Source organism: Dipodomys merriami, unplaced genomic scaffold (genome assembly GCF_024711535.1).
Source record: "Dipodomys merriami isolate MVZ:Mamm:240054 unplaced genomic scaffold, mDipMer1.0.p SCAF_305, whole genome shotgun sequence".
NCBI lineage: Eukaryota > Metazoa > Chordata > Mammalia > Rodentia > Heteromyidae > Dipodomys > Dipodomys merriami.
The window spans coordinates 1,336,893-1,360,706 of record NW_027204549.1 but is presented as its reverse complement, the minus strand read 5'-3'; the positions used below and the strand labels follow the sequence as shown (position 1 = coordinate 1,360,706).

General features: G+C 39.4%; 1 protein-coding gene across 5 annotated transcripts; it reads right to left on the bottom strand.

Annotated features, from left to right (window-relative positions):
* Positions 1–1,268: 1,268 nt before the first annotated feature.
* On the bottom strand, positions 1,269–23,780 carry LOC138840889 (tRNA (guanine(6)-N2)-methyltransferase THUMP3-like). 5 transcript variants are annotated; one of them, XM_070041287.1, is made up of 10 exons: positions 23,738–23,780; positions 21,926–22,212; positions 20,445–20,522; positions 17,171–17,650; positions 13,813–13,943; positions 10,978–11,047; positions 7,301–7,416; positions 3,551–3,661; positions 2,359–2,482; positions 1,269–2,188 (listed from the first exon to the last, which is right to left on the bottom strand). In XM_070041287.1, exons 2-10 carry the CDS (start codon positions 22,178–22,180, stop codon positions 2,045–2,047), a joined length of 1,509 nt encoding a protein of 502 aa, XP_069897388.1. In that variant the 5' UTR covers positions 22,181–22,212; positions 23,738–23,780; the 3' UTR covers positions 1,269–2,044. The 5 variants fall into 5 exon arrangements, with proteins under 5 accessions (XP_069897388.1, XP_069897390.1, XP_069897387.1 ...); XM_070041289.1 differs by having other exon boundaries at positions 23,704–23,743; XM_070041286.1 differs by lacking the exon at positions 23,738–23,780 and adding an exon at positions 23,437–23,697.
* Between the last annotated feature and the right edge of the window lie 34 nt (positions 23,781–23,814).

Below are 23,814 nucleotides of genomic sequence, written 5' to 3'. Positions count from 1 at the left end.
AGTTGATGATATGGCTCAATCCACTTTTTTGGTTGGTCATGGGGCTTGAACTCTGGGCCTGGGTGCTGTCCCTCAGCTCTTCAGCTAGCACTCTAACCACTTGAGCCACAGCGTCACTTCCAATTTTCTGGTGGTTTATTGGAGTCTCACGGACTTTCCTGCCTGGGCTGGCTTTGCTTTGAACCGTGATCCTCTGATCTCAGCCTCCTGAGAAACTGGGATTACAGGCATGAGCTACTGGCACCTGGCTGGCTCAGTTTTTTTTTTTATCCCACCTATGTTTAAAAATGCTATACAAAATTGACCCAAGAGACTATATGGAATAAAAGTATGAAGACTGTCTTTCTGGCTTTAGAAATAGTTTAACTTAGCATTACTTAAGCAATAGAATATAGTTCTAAATAGTGTTGGTGCAGGATATGTTCTGGAGTCATTTTAGTACTTAAAATTTCCTTGAAAGGACATGAAGCCAATAGAGGTTTCAAACTAGAATGCTACTTAAGTAATTTAAAGGGTAAAGTACTACATTATATTGGCTGGAGAAACATGTAATAAACTTAAGAAGCCATTTTGTTCATATTGTCAAGTTTTGGCCTGATGAAAAGCAAAGAAATATTTGTGTGCACACCTGGAACTCATATGTCAGGGTGTACTTAAGCCTTCTTTACAAATGAATGAATGTACAAACATGGCTATGTTTTTTTTTGTTGTTGGGCATTATACTATGCAAATAAATGCCGTTTATGAGTTTGTCAATAAATGCATCAAAAAAATGTGAAATGTGTTTTAACTTTGTAGTTTATCCTGAAAAATTGTTACACTGACATTTGCATTAATGGTGAAAAGACAGCTGTAAACTGCATAATACCTTAATTCAAGGCAGTGGCAGCAAACTACTGGTCATTCTTCACTATGCTTTTGTAGTGTAAAACAAAAGAGGCATGAATTTTGAATTTGAATCTGAGTATATACATAGAGTTCCAAATTCAGTGGATGTTTCAAAAACCATTTAGGCAATAGAGTCCTAGCTGAGTTAGCTTTCCTTGGAACACTTGATTCAGAGTTGGCAACTGGGGGCAGACAATTATCAAAAAGGGGATGAAGCCTGTTCCTGACAAGAATTTTGGGGAGACTTTTATTGAGTGCCAGGAGCTTAACAGCTATAGCTGGATATGCCAAAATAAACTTTTACAAAATAAACCTTTATTGTTAGTTCTCATTAAGCTGCATGTGAATGGTGATACAGGAAGACACATAAATACCAAAAATTACAGTTCCCAAACTAAGATGTTTATTTTTACAGTGCTGAAGTTTTAAGTACAAGGCTTCCTTCCTACAGAAGAGCTCTCAGTTCAACCGTGCCCTGAGCATTATTTTTTATGTCATGTTCCCAATTTTTCATTCAAAGACATGTTTTTTTTTCACCTATCCATTTTCTTTTCAAACGCAATATAGTTCATTGAAAGAAAACTTCTGACTTGGTTCTATAGCTTGTCTACCAGTATTTCTGCTATTTATAAATAGAACTATCCTATGAAATATTTGTAGTTTCTTTAGTAAATCCTATACTATGTTTTAGTTTTGTGTATCAAGAGAGGCATGTTTTAATCTTTAAGGCAAATGATAGAGATTTCATCTCGTAAACTTCAAAAGATGAAATAATGCTTCATTTTGATGTTGAGGTAAGGAACCTGAGCTACTGAATAGCAAAGCTGCACAGGCAATAAACATAGCCTGAGATACTGGGACCATATGCTCTCCTGTCTTTCCCACAACCAGGGAGCCTTAAGAAAAATGTTCTAAAGCCTAGATTCCCAAGCATTTTAAGGAAAACACAGCTTAGCTACCCCTTCAAAGGAATTACAAGAAAAAGCTCTGCATTCTCAAAAATTGTGTCATGTTACATTCACATCTCTTGTTAACCGAAGTGGAACTTTGGAATAATTTAAATAGCGCTTCTGTTACTTTTCTAAGAAGCTCTTCATGTTGACATTTTCAATGTTCTGACGTCCAAATGTATTAATCACCTTCACTCTTTGTATAACTAAGAAGTTGCTCTTTCATTTTCTAAAGGATGTACAAAAGCTTGAGGTGTACGTTTTAGAAGATAAACTGCAGCATGAAGACCTCCTATGTTGACCCACACTGTATGAGCTTTTCGCCATACTTGTCCCATTCCAGATAATGCCTGCGTAGAAACAAAAAGCAGAAGTAAGCAAGCTTGAAAATCTGCTTCTACACTACAACCTATGATGTTTAATGTTTTAAGAGACAAGGGAAGAACAAATACTTTATAGGTCTGCTTTAAAAATACTGAAGTTGTCACAGGTTAAGAGTTAATAAGCAAATATACAGCACCTTGGTAAAGCATTTCTTGTCCTGAGTAAGTAGTACTGCTCGGCCTGTTCCGGGTCTACAGACACGGCTCATCTCCTGCAGGCAAGCTGGATACAGATTCCAGTTTCTCTTCTTGGAGCCCATCCTACAAAATAAGACCAACAAATTAACTACTTAATGTTCCAAATAGTAAATATTCATGCCTACCATAAATGAAAATAAAATCTGATGCATGATGAGGTATTAAAAAGGTACTTTGAGAAGCCAAAGCTTTGCCAGTTTATCTCAGTGAAATAAATTTAGAATTAGTAAACTGCTTATGATTTTGATGGAAAGGAAAAGGATTTTTTTTTTTTAAGCCAGGCACTGACAACTCTTGCCTGTAATCCTAGCTATTCAGGACATAGATATGAGGATGGCCGTTTGAAGCCAGCCTGGGCAGGAAAGTCCGTGAGACTTTTATTTCCAACTAGCCACCAGAAATCTGAAAGTGGCACTGTGGCTTGAAGTGACAGAGTGCTAATCTTGAGTGAGAAACCTCAGGAACAGCTCCAGGGCCCTGAGTTAAAGCCCCATGACGGACAGGGGGGAAAAAAGCAATTTTTAATAATGATAATTTTGTTCTCAATAAAAATTTAGGCACTCAAACCATATAAACCAAACTAGTGAGTAGAAATCATTTAAGAAACAACCAAGTTTCCTGTCTTGTTATGTGATATATATTAAATAATTCAGCAATGGGCTAGAAAATCATGTATAGTTTCAAAATGAAACTCCTGTGATAGATGAGAATGTGTTACTATATTCCAGAATTCTTATAAGAAACAACTGGATGAGTTCAAATTGTTAAAATTATTCAGTACTCTTAAGTTTTAAAAAGAATCTAAGGAGCCGGGCGCTGGTGGCTCACGCCTGTAATCCTAGCTACTCAGGAGGCTGAGATCTGAGGATCGTGGTTCAAAGCCAGCCCGGGCAGGAAAGACCATGAGACTCCTATCTCCAATAAACCACCAGAAAACCGGAAGTGGCGCTGTAGCTCAAGTGGTAGAGCGCTCGGCTTGAGCTGAAGAGCTGAGGGACAGCGCCCAGACCCAGAGTTCAAGCCCCACGACCGACAAAAAAAAAAAAAAAAAAAAAAGAACCTAAGGTTTTTTCTGTCTGGGAGAAAAAAAACAACCAAAGGGTGAAATAAAACATTTATCCCATCTTCTACCTTTTTCCAAATGGCATGTCTGTTACAATGATATCCACAGAGCCAGTTCTCAATGGGAGATTACAGATATCCCACTGAACAGCATCAATAGGCAGGCCCCAGGACTGTTTGCTGTGGGGACAAAGGAGAGGTATTTCAACACACTCTGAAGTAGGAAATGTAGACTGCTGTAGAAAAGTATAAGATGCTATAAGAATAAGTGAGAACATCAACTTCTTAATCAGAATCTTAAAACTAGATGTAGGAAGAAAACATGGTCATAAGGAAAAACTTAAAAATGACTGAGATGGAAAGTGACGTAAAATTTAAAAGTGGTTACAAATGGTTTTCAAAAGATGTACGCGTAATCTACAAATTAAGGATTCAGATTAAGGGAAAACTATTTTAAGAAAAAATTGTTAAGAGAACTTTACAGCACTGAAGCACAAATTTAAAACACAAGGAGGTTTATTGATGAATTACAAGGTTAGGAAGTGACACATTTGAAGAAAAAAGTGTGGTGACTTATCTAGTATAAACAGAGAACCTAAAGAAATAATTGGTCAGGCAATTGTAGCTCAAGGTTGTAATCCTACTTACTCAGGCTGAGATTTTAAGATTACGGTTCAAAGCAACCCTTGCTAGCAAAGTCAAGACTTTGAACTCCAACTACCAGAAAACTGGAAGTGGAGCTGTGACTCAGTTATAGAACACTATAGCCTTGAATGCAAATGCTCAGGGACAGTGCCCAGGCCCTAAGTTCAAGCCCCCTGACAAAACGAAACAAAAAACAAAACTGGTACACGAACAGCTAGTTGTTTTGAAATTACAAAAAAAAAAATATGTGCCACACTATATTTAAAGAACCCAAGGAAGAAAAAACTATTGAGAGCTTGACAGTAGACAGACTGGACATAATAATATGAAAGATTTAATAAACATTTCAGAAGTAACTTCTAATAAACAAGACATAGCAATACTGTATAATCTAAGAATTATATGCTAGTCAAAGACTGTGAGCATAAATTTGACAGAGTATTTAATAATGAGCTGTTTAAAAATAAAATTCAGGCTAGGTGTAATGATTTATACTGCTAATCCCAGCTACTAGATTGCAGGAGCAAGTTTGAGGCCAGGACGCAAAAAAGTTACTGAGACCCTATCTCATAGAACAAGCCAGGCTTGGTGATTAATGCTCATAATCCTACCTATACAGAAGGGCAGGAAATACAAGATTTTGGTCCATACCTGCCTGGGAAGAAAGTTTAAGGCCTTATCCAAAAAATAAGCAGAAAGTACTGAAGGCATAACTACTAAAATGATAGATCAATTGGCCTGGTGCTCAGTTCCAAACCCTCGTCCTGGCACCCAAAACAATAAAGGTGATTCGTATGCTGAAAATTCGTAGCACCTTGTAAACATAGGTGCTAAAAATATAACAAAATATATAAATTAAACACTAAAAAGCTACCCTTAAATTGATGAATATACTACTATAAGGTAAGTCAACAAAACTTGACTGCAGAGAATTTGAATAATTAGAATATTTAGAAGCTAGACAAACATTATGTAGTTATATTAAGCCTCAAAACTTCAATAAATGTGAAACAGTGTATCAGACAATTGTTAAAATACTTTAAAAAAATGAAAACCCAAATATTAGGTAAATAAAATGTTCTAAAACCATAAATTTAATCTGTAGGCCAACAGCATCAAGCTTCACTTAGGAACTTGCTAGAATACACATTCTCAGGTCTTAATCCATACATACTACTAAATCAGAACACACATAAACAAGGATACCCGTGATTCACATGTATGGTAATGATGAAAAGAAATTCACCTTACTAGAAAAACATGCATGTAACCAGTGACTTCAAAAGTTAACGAAGACACAATGGTATGCTATGGTCAACTATAGAACTTACAACTTAAGCCTGAGGGCTGCTATGCAGTTCAGTCATATAGCACTTGTGTAGACTTTGGTTCCATCCCTGCCCTTCAAAAACACAAACAGCTGGCACTGGTGGCTCATACTACCACTACTCCTAGCTACTTAGAAGGCTCATGAAGATCATGATTCAAAACCAGCCTGGGCAGGAAAGTCTGTAAAACTCTTTATTTCCAACCAACCACCAGAAAATCAGAAGTGGAATTGTAGAGCGCATGTCTTGAGCTGAAGAGTTGAGGGGCAGCACCAGGCCCAGAGTTCAAGCCCGACGATTGACAAAAAGAAAAAAGAAAAAAGTGGGCTTATGGTTAAAGAGCCTTGGAATATTTTGTTTAGAAAAGAATATTTGGGGGCTGGGAAGGTGGCTCAGTGGTAGAGCACTTGCCTTGCAAGCCTGAGGCCCTGGGTTCGATTCCTCATCACCACATAATCAAAAAGATAAAAGCCAGAAGTGGCGCTGTGGCTCTGAAGAGCTGAGGGACAGTGCCCAGGCCCAGAGTGCACGCCCCACGATTGGACCCCCCCCCCCAAAAAAATATTTGGGATGTATGGGTGGCAGTTTTATGTCTTAAGTATCTAAAGTCTTTGGGAAATACATACCTATAATCTAAGAACTTGGAAGCCCAAGGCAGTTCAAAGCCAGCCTGAGGCAACAAAGCAAATGCCAGAAGACCATTTCAAAAAATTAAAAAGAAAACAAAACAAAAAAGAAATGGCTAGAACACTCAGATGTAAAAGACACACGAACTTTTACAAGAGTGACTGGAGAACTTAAACTGGATAGTGTGTCAGCATCTCTTTGGATATTCAGAAATTGAGAAGAGGAGACCTAGAAAATCTTGATTTGAAGCCAGCCTTCCAGGAAAGTCTGCAAGACAACATCTCCAATTAATCAGCAAAATACCAGACTGGAAGCATGGCTCAACAGTTAGAGCACAAGCCATGCAACCACATGAGGGCCTTAATTCAAGCTCCAGTACTAACAAAATGAGAAAATAAAGTATGGGATGGATTTCAGGTCCTTTCAACAAAAGTTCCTTTAAGGGTCAAATAACAAGAGAATGGCTACATTAAGTGGTATTTCTACATGATGGAATATTATGTATATAGTCATTAAACGTAACTAAAAATTTTTTTTTTCGGTCTGGTCGTGGGGCCTGAACTCTGGGCCTGGGCGCTGTCCCTCAGCTCTTCAGCTCAAGGCTAGTACTACAGCGCCACTTCCGGCTTTTTTCTTATGTGGTGCTGAGGAATTGAACCCAGGGCCTCGAGCATGCAAGACAAGTGCTCTACCACTGAGCCACCTTCCCAGCCCCATAACTAACGTTTTTGAGAAATTAAAATGAATCTAGTTTAACAATGGTTAAATAAACTTATAAGCTATAAGTTAACTGCTTTTTGAAAAAGATATATGAAGGGAAGAAAAAATAGAAACAAAAAAGTATAACTGGGAAAATCATGTTTTAAAAATCTTATTTTCAATAAATTTAAATGGAATCTTACTATTCATTTATTTTTTTTAAATTTTTTTTGGGGTCCGATCGTGGGGCCTGAACTCTGGGCCTGGGCGCTGTCCCTCAGCTCTTCAGCTCAAGGCTAGTGCTCTACCACTTGAACCACATAGCCACTTCCGGCTTTTTTTTTTTTTTTTTTTGCTTATGTGGTGCTGAGGAATCGGACCCAGGGCCTCATGCATGCAAGGCAAGCGCTCTACCCCTGAGCCACCTATTCATTTATGGTGTCATACTGCAATGGGGATATTAAGTCAATACAAAAAGTTATTATTTAACAAATGCTACAAAATCTTTAAAAATTTTTACCCTTCTTTAATTTGGTTCTTGGTCAATAAAGATGAGATGTTATTTGCTGCTCTTTTCACAGCCAGTGGATTGTTATCACCAGCAATATGGTAACAGTTATACCACTCAGTAGCTCCCTGAAACACAAAGAGTATTAATTTAAAAAATTAACAAACTAGAAACAAGCTAAATTATTAAAGGGAACTGGGCATTGGTGGTTCATGCCTGTAATTGTAGCTATTCAGGAGGCTGAGATCTGAGGGGAGTGGTTCAAAGCCAGCCTGGACAGAAAAGTCCATGAGAACTCTTATCTCCAATCATCCACCAGAAAACCAGAAGTGGAGCTCTGAGCAAAAAGAACTCAGGGACAGTGGCCAAGCCCTGAGTTCAAGCCCCATGACCAACAAAAGAAATTATTAAAACTATGCATGTTGGCAACTTTGCAAATTCCCTTGCTGGAACTGCCTTCCTGTTCTTTCTCTGTTTGCTCAGTTGGTACGCATCTCAAAATCTCAGTCTATTGATACCAATCCCATCTTCTCAAACTACCTCAGATCTGTCCCTCTGAAAGTATTCTGTACATGCCTTTTCCACTGTACATTTCCAGTTTTAACTGTGTCTATGCCTGTTTGCCTTCAAACTGATCTAGCAACTCAAAAGATAGATTCAGTATTTTATTCAGTCCATCACCCAGTAATGTCTATTATATTGAAAGCACTTACTATAATACCTAAATAAACGGTTTTAAAAAGCTAAACAAACCCACATCCTTGTGGTTTGTGCAAGTTTATATAAATTGGTATATTTGAGCACTTTATAATAAAATACTTTCGAATAATGAGCATACCAACGAAAGGACTGTGTGTTTGTGTGTGCAAGTATGTATATACTGGTACTAGGGCTTGAACTCAGGGTCTGGGAGCTTATCTCTTAGCTTTTTTGCTCAAGGCTGGTGTTCTACCACTACAGTGATAGCTCCATCTCAGACTTTTTAGTGATTAATTGGAGTCTCATAGACTAGTCTGACTTTAAACCTTGATCCCGAGATCTCCACCTCCTGAGTAGTTAGGATTACAGGAGAAACACCAGCATCTGGCTCCCTGAAAGGATTTTAAGTCAGAGCATATATACCAAGCTGTGACATATTTATGGAAGGTCATGACATACTATCCTAAACCTGAACAGTCGTTTGTGCTGATTAAAAGGAAGTTTATAATAGGAAAACTGAGAAAGATTCTACCCTGATTGGTGGTAAGAATACCACTTTTGTAAGAGGAATGAATATCCCAACCATGAATACAATGCTTTTTATTTTGCCAGTGGGTCATACCTGCAAACCTAGCTACTCAGAAAGCTGAGATTTGAGGATTGTGGTTTCAAAGCCAGAGGTTCAAAGCTAGCCCAAGCAGGAAAGTCCATGAGACTTATCTCCAATAAATTACCAGAAAACCAGAAGTGGCACTGTGGCTCAAGTGGTAGAGTACTTGCCTTGAACTGAAGAGCTGAGAGACAACGCCCAGGCCGAGTTCAAGCCCCACAACCAACAAGGAATACTAAAAGTATGCTACATTTGAATGGGAGGGATGGAAAAGGAATTCAGAATTCAATGCAAGTCTCAGCAATTCTGACTCCCCAACATGTATTTTTTTATAGTACTTCTAAGTTTAATTCTTTAGTGTGTGTGTGGAAATACTGAGGTTTGACTCAGGGCCTTATGCTTGGTAAGGCAGTACTCTACTTCTGGATCCTCACCTCTAGCCAGGTGAATGGAATCCTTTCTACTCCATCATGTAGAAATAATGGATAGACAAGAAAAGCTCCTCTAGTGTTCAATAAAGATAGTTGCCACCTGAGAAAAAGTCTTGTTGGGATCTGATTTTGTAATAGCAGGAGAGGGAACACAGGAGGGTAATTCACCAATTTACGAAGTTGACAAGACTATTGTCAAAAAGGAAAAAGGACAGGGTGTCTGTTATGAAAATGAAAGACCTGTGACTTTTTATACCAGTCACAAGTCTTCTGTAGGGCCCAATTGGCTCTGCTCTGGTCTGGGTGGAAATGCTACTATGGTAGCAAAACTCTGGTACAAAGTGTTTACTGGGGCAGTGCCTTCTAGAGCTGCAGTGGTGTTCTGAGTGTCGGCATGAGGGCAGTCCAACTGCTTTGTTATCAGGTCTTTGCTAAAGGCAGCTGGAGTACTTAACTTTGGTCTTAGTACCCAGGGAAAGGTGGATCTATTTCATTCGTATGTTACTCATTTTGATCATATACCAGCTTAAGCTTTCCTACGTGGGCAACTTCATCTTCACTTTTACCCTGAAATGGCTCACTTTTTTCTTAGCCTTTTTTGATTCTCATTATGTGTCTCTGGCTTGGCATGCAGTGGCCTTACTTAACATTTCATACACACCCCATGGCTGAATGCAAGATGGTATTCTGCTCTGTCCCTAGCATTCTTCTTGATCACAACTGGGTATTCTTTGTGCAGGTCTCTTTAAACACAATCATTTCTCGATAGCTGTTACTAGCAGAAAATAATCATGTAGACTTCCCACTTGGATTTTTACTTCCAGGTCACAGATGTCATTTTCTAATTAGTCTGGATTATTTGTCCTTTTGTGGGTTGCTTTGGACTTGCTCATCTGTCCAGTTTTTGCCTACTCAAAAGAATTTGTGGGATCTCCCTATAGTTTCTTCTCATTACCTTTTGGTATACTTTGTGGAAGAATTTACTGTTTCATCCAAATTTAAGGGATTTTACTGATAGCTCCCTCTCTAAATCATTTACAGATGACACTGATTCACTTAAACTCTTTCAAACATTTTTTCATTAGAAAATATCTTTTCGGAGCTGGGAAGGTGGCTCAGTGGTAGAGTGCCTGCCTTGCATGTATGAGGCCCTCGGTTCAATTCCTCAGCACCACATAAGCAGAAAAAGCTGGAAGTGGGGCTGAGGTTCAAGTGGTAGAGTGCTTGCCTTGAGCTGAAGAGCTGAGGGACAGCACCCAGACCCAGAGTTCAGGCCCCATGACCGACACACACACACACACACACACAAAAAAAATCTTTTCATTTCGAGTTTCCTTGATGCCATAGTAATTTTAAAAACTACATTTGTGTACAGGCTTGTTAAACTTTATAAAAATATTCCTAACTTTTTTTTTCTTTTCAGTGCTACATGGATCAAACCTAGGGCCTCTTGCATACTAGCGAAAGCATTTGACCACTGAGCTACCCCTCAGAAGTTCTCCCCTCTTACAATTACACTTGTCTCCCAGAAAGCTACCTTGACCAAAAAGCATAATTTCTTTCACTATAAAGAGATGAAACTACCCTCCAGCTTATACTTATAGCTTCAATTATCTTTTACTGTTCAATTAAAAGCTTACCTGCTGTTAATTGGCGTGGATGAAATAGTTTACTTGCTGCAGAAAGGAAACTCCCTAGTCTCCTTCTCTGCCTCCTCTGTAATCCAGACACAGATATTATTATCTAGTCCTATGACACTGTTATGTGAAATAAATGTTTATGTTCTTTGCACAAAAGTTCTAACTTTACTATTCTAATTCTTTTAAAACTCAGGTTCACTAATTAAACTTTGGTAGATTGTCTAATTTGCACATTAGGTCTAGAACATTATAGGTATATCATCTGCTTATCTTAAAAAAAAAAAACAAAAACTAAGGAAATGTTATTACCTCTATTGGTATTGCCCCTGTTCCACACATCGGGTCAACTATTATATCAGTGGGTTGCGGTGCACAGAGCCTAGAGGAATAAGGAAAAAAAATAGCCTACATGAAAAGACTCAAATAATTTGTGCTATGATAAGGTGATACATGTCTTGATGCATGTCTAACCTCAACACTCAAGAAGCTGAGCCTGGAGGATTTTAAATTCAAGACCAGCCTACCCATAGTGAGACCCTGCCTCTAAAACAGACAGATTGATAGGTAGGTACATAAGTAGACAGTTATTTGTGGTTGGAGATGTAGCTTAGGGGTACAGGGCTTGCCTAGCATGCAATAAGGCCTTGAGTTCAATCCCAAATTTGAGACACAGCTTTAAGTTTTTCTATGATTCTCTAAGATTTTTTTCTCAGCCCCACAGCACTATTATTACTTTTTCATTCTACTCTGTGTTTCTTTTGGCCAGTTGTGGGGCCTGAACTCTGGGCCTGGGCACTGTCCCTCAGCTCTTCAGCTTAAGGCAAGCACTCTACCACTTGAGCCACAGCGCCACTTCTGGCTTTTTCTGCTTATGTGGTGCTAAGGAATTGAACCCTGGGCCTCATGCATACAAGGCAAGCACTCTACCACTGAGCTACTTTCCCAGCCCTCATTCTACAATTACATGAGCAAAGGAATGAGTACATTTTTTATCAAGCATTGTTGCCTCCTCCTTTGTTTCCCCTTCCCATCTGCTCTCTGCTCCTCCCAACCCTCGCCCCAAAGCCAAAGTTTGTTGTTTATCGATATAACATCTTGCACATCTCATTGTTGCAATGGGTCCACCTGTATCCTTATTTAAATAATTTGTTTTTTTCCCTTCCCCTCCACAAATTATACCAACATCAAAATTCTATTCTATTTTTATTTCTAATATTTGGACCCCAAATAACTCTATCTCCGCCTCCAACAATATTGTCTAGTATTAGATAATACATTGGTTAAATTAATGAAGGTCAGGAGCTTTTCCTTAAGCAATGGAGTCTAGCTTTCCATTACTGGCATTGATTTAATATGTTCCAATGTGTTCTCAGCAGAAAAAGAGAAAAGCAAGAAAATCATTTAACCACAAGGACTTGCTAGACATGTTTAAGAACAGGTATTTTGCATGTTTCTGCACTCAATCCTCACAAAGTCTTTGAAGTCCCACATCAAAACTCATTTTGTAGTATCAAAACTAGCAGCCTGGAGAAGATAATAGGAAGAATGGCAAAGGAAAATGAAAGCTTGGTGCTGCACTTTGAAAAGTGGAAAATTCTGCTATAATTCCTGGGTTGCAGTGAGTATAATAATTGAAAATATGAGCAAGCCAGGTTTGGTGATACCCAACTGTTAACTTAGAAGGCTCAGGAGAGATAGTGAGTTTTAGCTAATCTGGCCTACATAGAAAGATCTTGTCCCAGAAGAAAAAAATAAAAGCTCTATGTGTTCATTTATATATTATATACCATTAAAAAAAAATCTCTGCAGCCAGGTGCTGGTGGCTCAAGCCTGTAATCTTAGCTAGTCAGGAGGAGTCTGAGATCTGAGGATCGCGGTTCAAAGCCAGCCCAGGCAGGAAAGTCTGTGAGACTCTTATCTCCAATAAACCACTAGAAAACCAAAGTGGCACTGTGGCTCAAGCTTGCCTTGAGCTGAAGAGTGCAGGGACAGCGCCCAAGCCCAGTGTTCAAGCCTCACGACCGACAACACAAAAAACCCAAAAAACAAAACTCTGCTTCAGGCCAGGAATGAGGGATTTTGTCCATACTTATAGCTATTAGTGAAGCAGAGACTGAAAAAATGGTGATTAGAGACCACTGCATGCAAAATAGTTAGATAGACACCATCTCAATAAAAAAGACAGTCTGGATGCTGGTGGTTCACACCTGTCATCCTAGCTACTCAGGAGGCTGAGATCTGAGGACTGCGGTTCAAAGCCAGCCTGGGCAGGAAGTCCATGAGGCTCTTATCTCCAATTAACCACCAGAAAACTAGAAGTGGTGCTGTGGCTCAAGTGGTAGAGCGCTCGCCTTGAGGTGAAGAGCTGAGGGTCAGCACGCAAGCCCAGAGTTTAAGCCCCTCGACCGACCAAAAAAAACAAAAACCAAACCAAGCCAAACCAAAAAAAAAAATGAAGCTGAAGGAGCCAGGGGGCTGAAGGAGCAGGGGCTTGGTTCAGAAGTAAAGTGCCTGCCTGCCCAGCAAATTTGAGTCTCCTCAGTTCAAAGCCCTAAGCTGCCAAAATAAATAAAAACTAGAATTCCCATTTTAAAATAAAAAAAATGAGAAACTTTAGTATTTTTTTTCCTTTTGGTAGTTTATTGGAGATAGAAGTCTCATAGCCTTTCCTGCCTGGGCTGGCTTCAATCTGCAATCCTCAGATCTCAGCCTCCTGAGTAGCTAGGATTATAGGTATGAGCTATTAGTGCCCTTTAGTGGTATTTTTAATATCACAAGGAATCAATACTGGAATATGACAAATAATTAGTAGCTTTTTAATTTTGTCATCCACTAAATTTTAACACAATATTTTAAAATGGTAAATTCAAGCTGGACACCTGTGACTCACCCTGTAATCCTACTCAGGAGGCTGAGATCTGAGGATCACAGTTTGAAGCCAGCCCAGGCAGAAAAGTCTGTGAGACTCTGATCTCAAATTAACAATCAGAAAACCGGAGTGGCGCTGTGGCTCAAAGTGGCAGCATGCTAGCTTTGAGCTGCAAAGCTCAGGGACAGTGCCCAGGCCCTGAGTTCAAGCCCCATGACGGACCAAAAAAAAGGTGAACTCACTTTAAATAAGACAGCATCAATCCATTCTCTCACCTGAGCATCCCATAGGCAAGAGTTGATCGAAGTGTAGTAGGTCCAAAATGTGTAATATTTCTACGGTGGAGACTCTCCTCAGTCAATGCAATACCCACAATGACTTCATTATCATGAATATTCAAGAGAACCTATAATCAAGTTAAACAAGAAAAGGAAGCGATTAGGATTGTTCAAACTGCACTTATTGCTAAGACTTGAGACATGGTCTCACTTTGTAGCCCAGGCTGGTCTTGAACTCATTAAAAATCTTGAACTTGCAATCCTCATGGTCATCTTTCTAATCTAAGTGCTGAGATTAGAGGTGTGTGCCACTGTGCCCTTTCTTGAGGTACACTGGCATCTAATTAGGTACCCATCACTGTCCTAATTGGCATATTCATTCCCATGGCAGCTGTATGAGAAATGGAGCTGTACAGGAAATATTCTGAGCTGACAAAGGGGAAAAATGGTTAGAGAGTGAATGACTTTTCTCAGATTCAAGTATCCTCAAAGCTACAGAAATTGACTTCTTGGTAAAAATGTTAGCTACTAGGAACTTCTTAACATGTAAGAGGTTTAAAGATTTCAGTATCTCTTACCCACATCAATCACATGAGTAGTCACAAGAAAAAGCAACAAGCTAGTAAGAGGTATCTAGAGTTGATAATATAGCACTGATATCCTAACTTCAGGTTGAAGTTTATTTTTAAAATGTACTTCACATTTTAGTTGCAGGCAAGCACCCAAAACCAAATTTTAAATATTTTAATTCTAAATCAATTCTTTTTGTGGGTACTAGAATTTGAACTCAGAACCTTATTCTTAACAGCTGCTCCATCACTTGAGCTACAGTTCACACCCTTAAAAATCTATTTTATTCTTGTGTATGCCAGGCTTGGCTTGAATTTAGGGCCTAGGCACTGTCTCTGAAGGCTAGCACTGCCACTTGAGCCACAGTTCCACTTTTGGCTTCTTGGTGGTTAATTGGAGATAAGTCTCACAGACTTTCCTGCCTGGGCTAGCTTCAAACCGCAATCCTCAGATCTCAGTCTCTCCAATACTGGGATTACAGGTGTGAGCTCACCATGTACTTTTTTTAAAAAAAAAAATTTTTTTTTATTGTAAAGGCACTGTACAAAGGGATTATAGTTACATGAGTAAGGTAATGAGTACATTTCCTATCAAGCCTTGTTACCCCCCCTACTTTGTTTTTCCCCTATCAGCCCTTCCTTCCCACCAGTACTTCTAAATACACCCTTTACCCTAATTAATCCATTGTTACCACCATGCTACGGATGCTTTATTGTTTTTGTAGGGTTCTTTTGTTTTGTATAGGAACTGTTTGAGCCCCTCCTCTAGCTCTTTTTGCTCTGGTTTATTTTTGTTGGTACTAGACTTTGAACTCAGAGCCTCATGTTTGCTCAACTGATGCTCTATCACTTGATGCTCTATCACACACCTCTAGGATTTTTGCTAGTTGTTTTGGAGACAGAGTCTCAGGAACTTTTCTGCCTGGGCTGGCTTCCAACCATGATCCTCTGGATCTCCATGCCCCATATTACTATGATTACAAGTGTGAGCTACTGATGCCTGGCAGCTCTTGCTATTTTTTAGACAGGGTGCGCTAGCCTAGAGTGGCATGCTATTTATTCTCTCCACACCCTGGGACAGATGCTCAAGCCATCCTATATTTTATATGGAAAAAGGGTCTGGCATACTCTAGCCAGAGTTAGCCTGGAACCGTGATCTTCCTATTTGCTACCTTTTCATTTAGGTAGTGAGACATTAATGGCTGTTTTTTCACTTTTTTTTTTTTTAACCATATATAGGAAATTTACTTAAAAATTTTTTTAAGCACTTGTATGAGGGGTTTCTGTTCAACAAGTCATATTTCATAAGATTTTCAAAAATTTGACTCATTTAAGTAATGTCTGAGTAGCCTTTTTTTGGTCCTAACACAGAAACTATTCAAATGAAAAGTACAACACTGGGCTGGGAATGTGGCTTAGTGGCAGAGTGCTTGCCTAGCTAGCATGCATGAAACCCTGGGTTCAATTCCTCAGTACCACATAAAAAGCCAAAAAGTGGCTCAACTGGTAAAGCACTAGCCTTGAGCAAAAGAAACTCAGGCATAGTGGCCAGGCCCTGAGTTCAAGCCCCAGGCCTGGCCCCCATCCCCCAAAAATATACATTCCCCAGTCTTCTACCTAAAGCTTTCTCTTGACACTCCTACATGCAAGGCACTGTTCTAATTTATACTAATGACCCCATTTCATACTAATTCCTTTGGAGCTAATTATTAACTCCTTCATAGATAAGAAGCTTGAGACACAAGTATATCAGCTCACTTGCCCAGTCATACAAGTTGAGATTTAAATACAAATAGCAGGACTCTACAATCTGCCCTCTGAGCCACCTTGCTAACTTTTAGACATCACTGTCCTAATTGGCATATTCATTCTCATGGCAGCTGTATGAGAAATGGAGCTGTACAGGAAATATTCTGAGCTGACAAAGGGGAAAAATGGTTACAGAGAGTGAATAACTTTTCTCAGATTCAAGTGTCCTCAAAGCTACAGAAATTAACTTCTTGGTAAAAATGTTAGCTACTAGGAACTTCTTAACAATGTAAGAGGTTTAAAGATTTCAGTATCTCTTACCCACATCAATCACATGAGTAGTCACAAGAAAAAGCAACAAGCTAGTAAGAGGTATCTAGAGTTGATAATATAGCACTGATATCTAACTTCAGGTTGAAGTTTATTTTTAAAATGTACTTCACATTTTAGTTGCAGGCAAGCACCCAAAACCAAATTTTAAATATTTTAATTCTAAATCAATTTTATAATCTGAAAGTCTATATAATATAGAAAAGTTTTAGATGAGGATTTAGAGGACTATGTATGTAGTTCAGTTGTAATGTGCTTGCTCTGAGTTTGATAAGTAGCCCCACCATAAGAAGTATTTATCTTTTACTAAGCATGGTGATACAAGCCTTCAATGTAATCATGGCATTAAAGCAAGGAGGGTTGAGAGTTTCAGGCTGAGTTACTACGTCAGACCCTGTCTCAAGAAAAAGAAAAGATAGAATGAAATTATAAAACTGGACTTTTAATAGCTCCTATGTGTTGAGCACTTAGCATACACAAAAACTCCAAATGTCTTATCTCATTTACCTTCAGTATAGTTTTAAATGACTATTTTAAACAGCTCAGAAAGATTATCTGTCCAATGTTACATAGTTGTGGAATTAAAATTTGCATGTCTATCTGTTGGCCCATGCTATTTTTAACCCCATCTTACTTGCCCCAGTTAATTTGGAAAATTTTACAAATCTGTGACAACTTTCTTGCATAATCACAGAGAGTGTACCTACCTCCACATCAAAGTTGGTCATGTCAGCCTTCCACTTAAAATAATCTTGAACAGCACCTCCAAAATCTCTTGCAGCCTCATTTGAGGTAAAGCAATGCTTCTCTCCTGCCCTGCTGCATGTGACTCTAAATTTCAGCACTCGAAGCTCAGTATCTTCTTTTGAGCTTTCATCAGCCTCATCTTTGCAAGATGCCAAGTCCTCACCTACTAATGTTAATATCTCTTCTTTAATGGCTGGATTTTCATAATAGTCTAAGATGTGTGAACCTATAAGATCGTCAGCAAACTCTTTTTTAACATTATTCTCATCTAACTTGTCTCCTTGTCCATTATCAATCATCTTCCTTTTACTTGAATTCTGATTTATCTTTTTACGCTTTGTTTTTTTTTTCTTGAAATTGGTGTTAAGTTCCCATACTTTTAAAGGGTCAGACCATGGAAGTTTGCCAGCCAAATCTTCAAAATCCTTTAGAACTTCTTCCTATAAAGGACAGAGAATAAAACCTATTTTCATAACTGTTATTTGATTTGTTGTTCTTTTTAATGCACTTATAATGTACTCCGTGTTTTTTTTGTTTGTTTCTTTGCATGTTCTTCCCCCATGGTACAACCCCTGTTGTCACTGTATTTGATTCCAGTGTCCTGCATCTTGTATATACATTTTTCTAATTTGGGGAGGGAAAGGGAAATAACAAAATGCTGAAATAAGGATACAGGATGACCTATTGTACCAATAAGATGTCAAGACAGTATGTTGAAAACAAACTTTACAACTTTGCAGGGGGCGGGGGGAGAAGGTAAAGAGGAGGGGACGAAAGGGATGGTAGGGGGAAAATAAAGGAGAGGGTAACAATGCTCAATAGGAAATAGACTCATTACCTTGCTCATGTAACTGTTAACCCTTCTGTACTGTATTTTTACAATAAAAATATATATTAAGAACAAAAAATAAATAAATATGCTGGTTGCCAGTGGCTTTTGCCTGTAATCCTAGCTACTCAGGAGGCTGAGATCTGAGAATCTCAGTTCAAAGACAGCCTGGGCAAGAAAGTCTGAGAGACTCTTATCTCCAATAAACCACCAGAAAACCAGAAGTGGCACTGTAGTTCAAGTGGTAGATTGCTTGCCTTGAGCTGAAGAGCTGAGGGACAGCTCCCAGACCTAGAGTTCAAGCCCCAAGACCAACAAAAATTTAATTAATTAATAAGTTAATATAATATATAACTGTATTTGAACCAATAAAGACTTGCTTTTGTTTTAGTTACAAACTGCATTAGTCTATTTATTTACTACAGTAATGAAAATGCCTGCAATTAAGAAAATCCGAGTTTCAATGACAAATTAGGGTACAGACACATTAAGTTAAAAGCAATCTGATAGAACGATCAGAAATACAACTAAGATAAAAATTTAAGCAGCAAAAAGCCAAAAAGTGGTAAAGAAACAATGTGTGAAAATCATTAAGAAGAAATAGGTGAATGAAAGAGAGGAAAAGAGGGCAACATATGCCTCACTGACAGACTTCTTTTTGGACCTTTAGAATTTTGGGTATATATGTATTAACTATGCTAAAAAAAAAAAAAAAAGACTTAAAAACGAACAAAAACCAAGGAATGATTTATTAGTGAAGTCAAAGTACAGCTTGAGGCAGGCAGTTGGGTACTGGCCAACTATATAGAAGCTGTCAGGGCATGTAGTTCTAGTAACCAATAGGGTAGGGTTTCCAGCTGGCATCCCTCCCCAAATACTGCAGTGAATGCCCATGTATGAAAAGTCATAAACCTAGAGAACGCAAAGACAACTTAAAAGAAAAGAACTTTAAACAGTTAAAAATATATCTAATTTTTATATAGCCACCTTTTTGAAAATTAAATGTAGTGATGTACCCTCATGCTTAAGTCCATTGAGAGCTTCCCTCTACACACAGAAAATCTATATTCCTTAAAAGTTCAATGGAATATAATTCTGGCCTATTTCTCTTACATTCTTTCAAGATCATTCTGTCTCATTTCTGATCTCTATATTTGCTGTTCACATGGCCTCTTTGCAGTGCAAGCCCCTTGCATATTACTTAAAATAGCAAGTTAAAAGGTATAACCTCTGAAAGGCCTGCTCTACTTAAAAGCCTAAGTCTCTCTTTTCCTATATTATCACCAGTGCTTCAATCCTTATTCATGTGTACTGACAAAACCAGTGCCATGAGATAGAAAGTTTTACTTCAATCTTTACTTCTCACTAGCCTCAAGGGATCAGCAACTTCAGAGTTATTCACAAAGCACAGCACGATGTTCTCTGTATCCAGTTGGAGTCAACTAACTGATAGAAATGAGACTTGGTAATGGAAGTGAAGGCTTTGCTACTACTTAAAACCTGCTGAAATAATAATAAACTTTAGAGTTAGCTAATTAAGTTCTATTTACAAATAACGTTCCCATAAAAGTCACCTGAAGACTGGTATTTAAACCAGTGGGATAACACGGGCATCAACCCTTTCTTCAGAAACTGTTTTAAAGAAAATAATAACAGGAATACCAATCGTATCTTAATTGAACTATATGGTTTTTGTAACCCTGAATTATAACATAAGGTTTCTCAACTATAATGAAAGTCAAGCTGGGCACCAGTGGCTCATGCCTGAAATCCTACCTACTCAGGTGGTTGGAATCTGAGGATCATGGTTTTAATGCCAACCCAGGCAGGAAAGTCTGTAAAAATTCTTATCTCCAATTAACTACCAGAAAACTGGAAGCATGGGTCTGGCTCAGGGACAGAGTCCAGGCTCTGAATACAAGCCCCATGACAAAAAAAAAAAAAAGTCAATCAGAAAATCAGAAGTACAGGAAGACATGGAGAGGGAGAAGGCCTACAGCTCTCAAGTATAAAGACTGTTTACAAAGCGGGCAGCACACTTTGTCTACAATAGGAGGAATGTACATAGATTAATGAAGGGAACTTCCCTGAGTCTCCTCTACAGCATTAGAGAAATGAAAGATAAATAAGGATTCTCAAACATAGGTCACATATTTTCTGGAGTGGTGCTGTGGCTCAAGTGGTAGAGCGCTAGCCTTGAGCTGAAGAGCTGAGGGACAGCACCCAGGCCCAAAGTTCAGGCCCCATGACTGGACCCCAAAAAATATTAAAAAAAAAAAAAAGACCCTGAGTTTGATTCCCAGCATGTCAAAAAAAATTAATAATACTAAATGATAGGCAGACTGTGAAAAACAGAAATAAGCTTTTTTTTTGAGAAGATATCTATTATATTTGGAAGAGCTCACCTTTGTATTTTTGAACTGATAATCTTTAAATTCTTGAACCACCACAAACAAGTTATCAACTGATCTTAGACAATGAACCTGGGAAGGAAAAAAAAAGTTAAAAACAAATTTCTGGAAAAAGCTATCCAAATTTATATAAATTAGGTGCAATAGTTTTACGTTGTTGGTTTAAGAAGGGTTCCCATTGTGTAGCTCCAGCTGGCCTGGAAGTCGCTATGTAGCTCTGAACTCGCAATCCTGTCTTGAACTTTCCAAGTGCTACCATTGCAATGTTCTGCCATCACCTACCCAGCACTGGGGTCTGCATTCAGGGCCTCCCTCACATGCAAGGTTTACTAGACCAAGTAGTGCTCTATCACTCAAGCCATGCCTCCAGGTAGGTTTTTTGCTTGTTACTATGGAGTCTCAGGAACTTTTCTGCATATGCTGGCTTTAAATCTCAATTTTCTGGATCTCAGCCTCCTGAGTAGCAAGGATTTCAGACAAGAGTCATTGGAGCCTGGCTAGGCACAATAGTTTTACAGTACCTAATACCTGTATTTTAAAACTTCCCAAAAGAAGTGCAGCAAAGCCAGAAAGTCCATGAGACTCTGGTCTACAATAAACCAGCAAAAATCCAGAAGTGGAAGTATGGTTCCAGTGGTACAGTACCAGCCTTGAACAAAAAAGCTCAGGGACAAAGTTCAGGTTCTGAATTCTAACCCCAGTAAACACAACATGCACACATACATGCATGCACTCATGCACACACTCAAAGCATAGCAAATGGAAGCATATTTACAAAGTATATTTAAAAGACTTGCTTTTTAAATACATGTATGTTACAAATGCATACAAAACTAAAAATGTGGTCAAACTTATACTAAATTTGTTTTATCGGGGAGGTAAGGTCAAAAGGAGAGAGACTAGAAAGGAAAGGTGGAAGAATATAGTCGTAATATACAGCGTACATATATGAAAATGGAACCAGTTAACTTGTGGTGTTAGGTAGGGTTGGAAGTGATGGGGGAGAGATCTATGGAAGGGGTGACATTGATCAAGATACTGTTCTTGTGGAATCGAAACTCCTTTGTACAACTACTTAAAAAGATAATAAGTAGTCAAAATTACAAATCACCACCTAACAACAAGAAGCAGTAATTTTATCACCTGATTTGGAGCAAAGCAAAGAGAACCTCAGAGGGACCTGTAAACTAGAAAAATGTAAGTCAAATCCAGTGCTGGTGGCTCACACCTGCAATCCCAGTTATTCAGCAGGCTGAGATCTGAAGGCAGCCCTGGAGAAGCAGACAAATCAAGGGATTTTTATCTCTAATTAGCCAGCAAAAAGACAGAGCAGAGTTGTGGCTCAAGTAGCAGAGTGCCAGCTTTGACTGGAAAAGCTAACAGCTTGAGGCTACGAGTTCAAGCCCCAGTACTGCATTTAAAAATAAAATTTTAATGTAAGTGTAGAATTACTAATTTTAAATATTGCTTCAAACCTGAGCAAGGCTTTCCACTGCAATGTCAAAATAAATCTTGCCCCGGTCTTTGCTGATTTTGCATGATGACCCCAATTTCTCTTTTACTTCATCTGCAGCTGTTTGCTCAAAGCCAGTAGGTACAGTGGCTCCAATAGTGACACGGAAATGCTCAGACTCACTTCTGACATCAGTTTCTGTCACCCTTACAGATCTCTGGTTCACATGAAGATTCACATTCATGAGTCGGTTAATAGCTTCTTTAACGTCAGCCATGTTGCAGTATTTTCACGATCCTAACACAATCTCTATAAAATACAGAAAAGAGAAAGAAGTAAAGCCCAAACCTACTTCATTTATAATGAAAACACCTGCTTTGGAGAACAAAAGCAAGAAATACAACATATATACACATATATATATATGCACACACATTCAAGACACCTAATTAAGTATACATCAAAATCACAACATTGAATAAACAAAGGCAGAGTGCAGCTTGTAAAACACATGTTACTAAACAAGCACCATATGTACTATGAATAAATAGGAGCAGACACATAGAGTATTTCCACAGCATGCAGTATTTGGTTTGAACTCATCTATGTTGATAAGAAGATATTTCCTAATTACACTACTTAACAATAAAGAAGCTGCTAGAATATTGACATTTCTGAATATTTTCCTTTTATCTAGCACTTTAGAAACTTCCCAAAAGAAGTGCAGCAAAGCCAGATAGACATGTGTTTGAATTCTTGCTTCTAGTTTCATAGATTGAATAACCTAAAGCAAGTTAATTCTCCCAAACCTGAAAATAGGAAATTAGCTCTTTCCCTAAAGTCGTTGAGGGATTTGAGAATAGCATAGTGCTGGGCCAGTGATTAAAACTTAATAGGAAGGTTAGAGACTGGCCTGAGCAGAAAAGTTCTCCCAGATTCCTTCTTAACCCATGGTTTGCTACTATGCATGCTTGTCACCCCAAGGTTTGTGGCTGAAAAGTGGGAGCATTAGGTGCAGTCCAGGAAAGTAGAGCCTTCCCACATCTCTACCGAAGGGAAGTTGTGGACTGCCCAACCGCTGATCCCAGCAATGGCAGGAGGCCCAAAGTAGGTGGATCGCAGTTTGGACACCAGCCCGTCACAACAGGACTGAATTCCATAGTTGTCTCAGGCAACGTTCCAAGTATGAGGTGCTCAAAATAATTTAAAAACTGTTTGCAGCCTATCTATCTTCCTCGTGTGGACAGTGGTTCATTAATTTAAGGAAGATTACCTCGACCTACTACTAATAACTATACATACTGTGGGGCATCAGAAGAGACCTCTGTAATTGTAAACGAACGTCCTGTTATCTGAACGTTCTCGCGTGTTAAGGGGAGGGGTTAAGAAGATGAAGCTCTCAACCGATTATCAAAGGGTCTGAAACCCAAATCCACCTCCGTACGTCGAGGACCCAGCGTGGGGGGTCGGCTGGGCCGAGGTGGCAGCAGGGTTTAACGCTAGTTAGCCATTTCCTGTCCCGAACGAGCCCACCTGCCCGAGACGCCGTCTACCGCAAGCGAGGGGGTGTGCGGCCTCGGATCCGAGCGCGGCGCAGGGGAGCGGAGCTACAAAACCGCATCTCCCCCGCCGCCAGGCGGGACCCGCGGGCACACGAGGCCCGCTGGGCAGTGCAGGCCAGGGACAGGCCACGTGGCGGGCTCCGCCGTAGGACCACCCCGAGGGACGCCCCCGCTCCGACTCCGGCCCTGGACGAAGGCAGCTCCTCCCTCCCGCCACTCCTGACCGCCGCCCGGTTACCGGCCGCCAGCACCCGCCGGCCCAGCGCACTCACGTCACGCCACCGGAAGCCGGCTCGCCTGGCCCGGAAGCGGAAGTGAGGGAGCGGATCACGGAAGCGGAAGTCCGGTG

What these genes read in the sequence shown, in the direction of transcription:
- LOC138840889 (XM_070041287.1), bottom strand. Translation starts at nt 22,180, where the DNA reads ATGGCTGACGTTAAAGAAGCTATTAACCGACTCATGAATGTGAATCTT. An exon ending in ATCAGTTCAAAAATACAAAG is followed by an intron (nt 17,651 to 20,444) that starts GTGAGCTCTTCC and finishes TGTCCTTTATAG; the next exon opens with GAAGAAGTTCTAAAGGATTT. An exon ending in GACATGCCATTTGGAAAAAG is followed by an intron (nt 2,483 to 3,550) that starts GTAGAAGATGGG and finishes CTTATTTTGTAG; the next exon opens with GATGGGCTCCAAGAAGAGAA.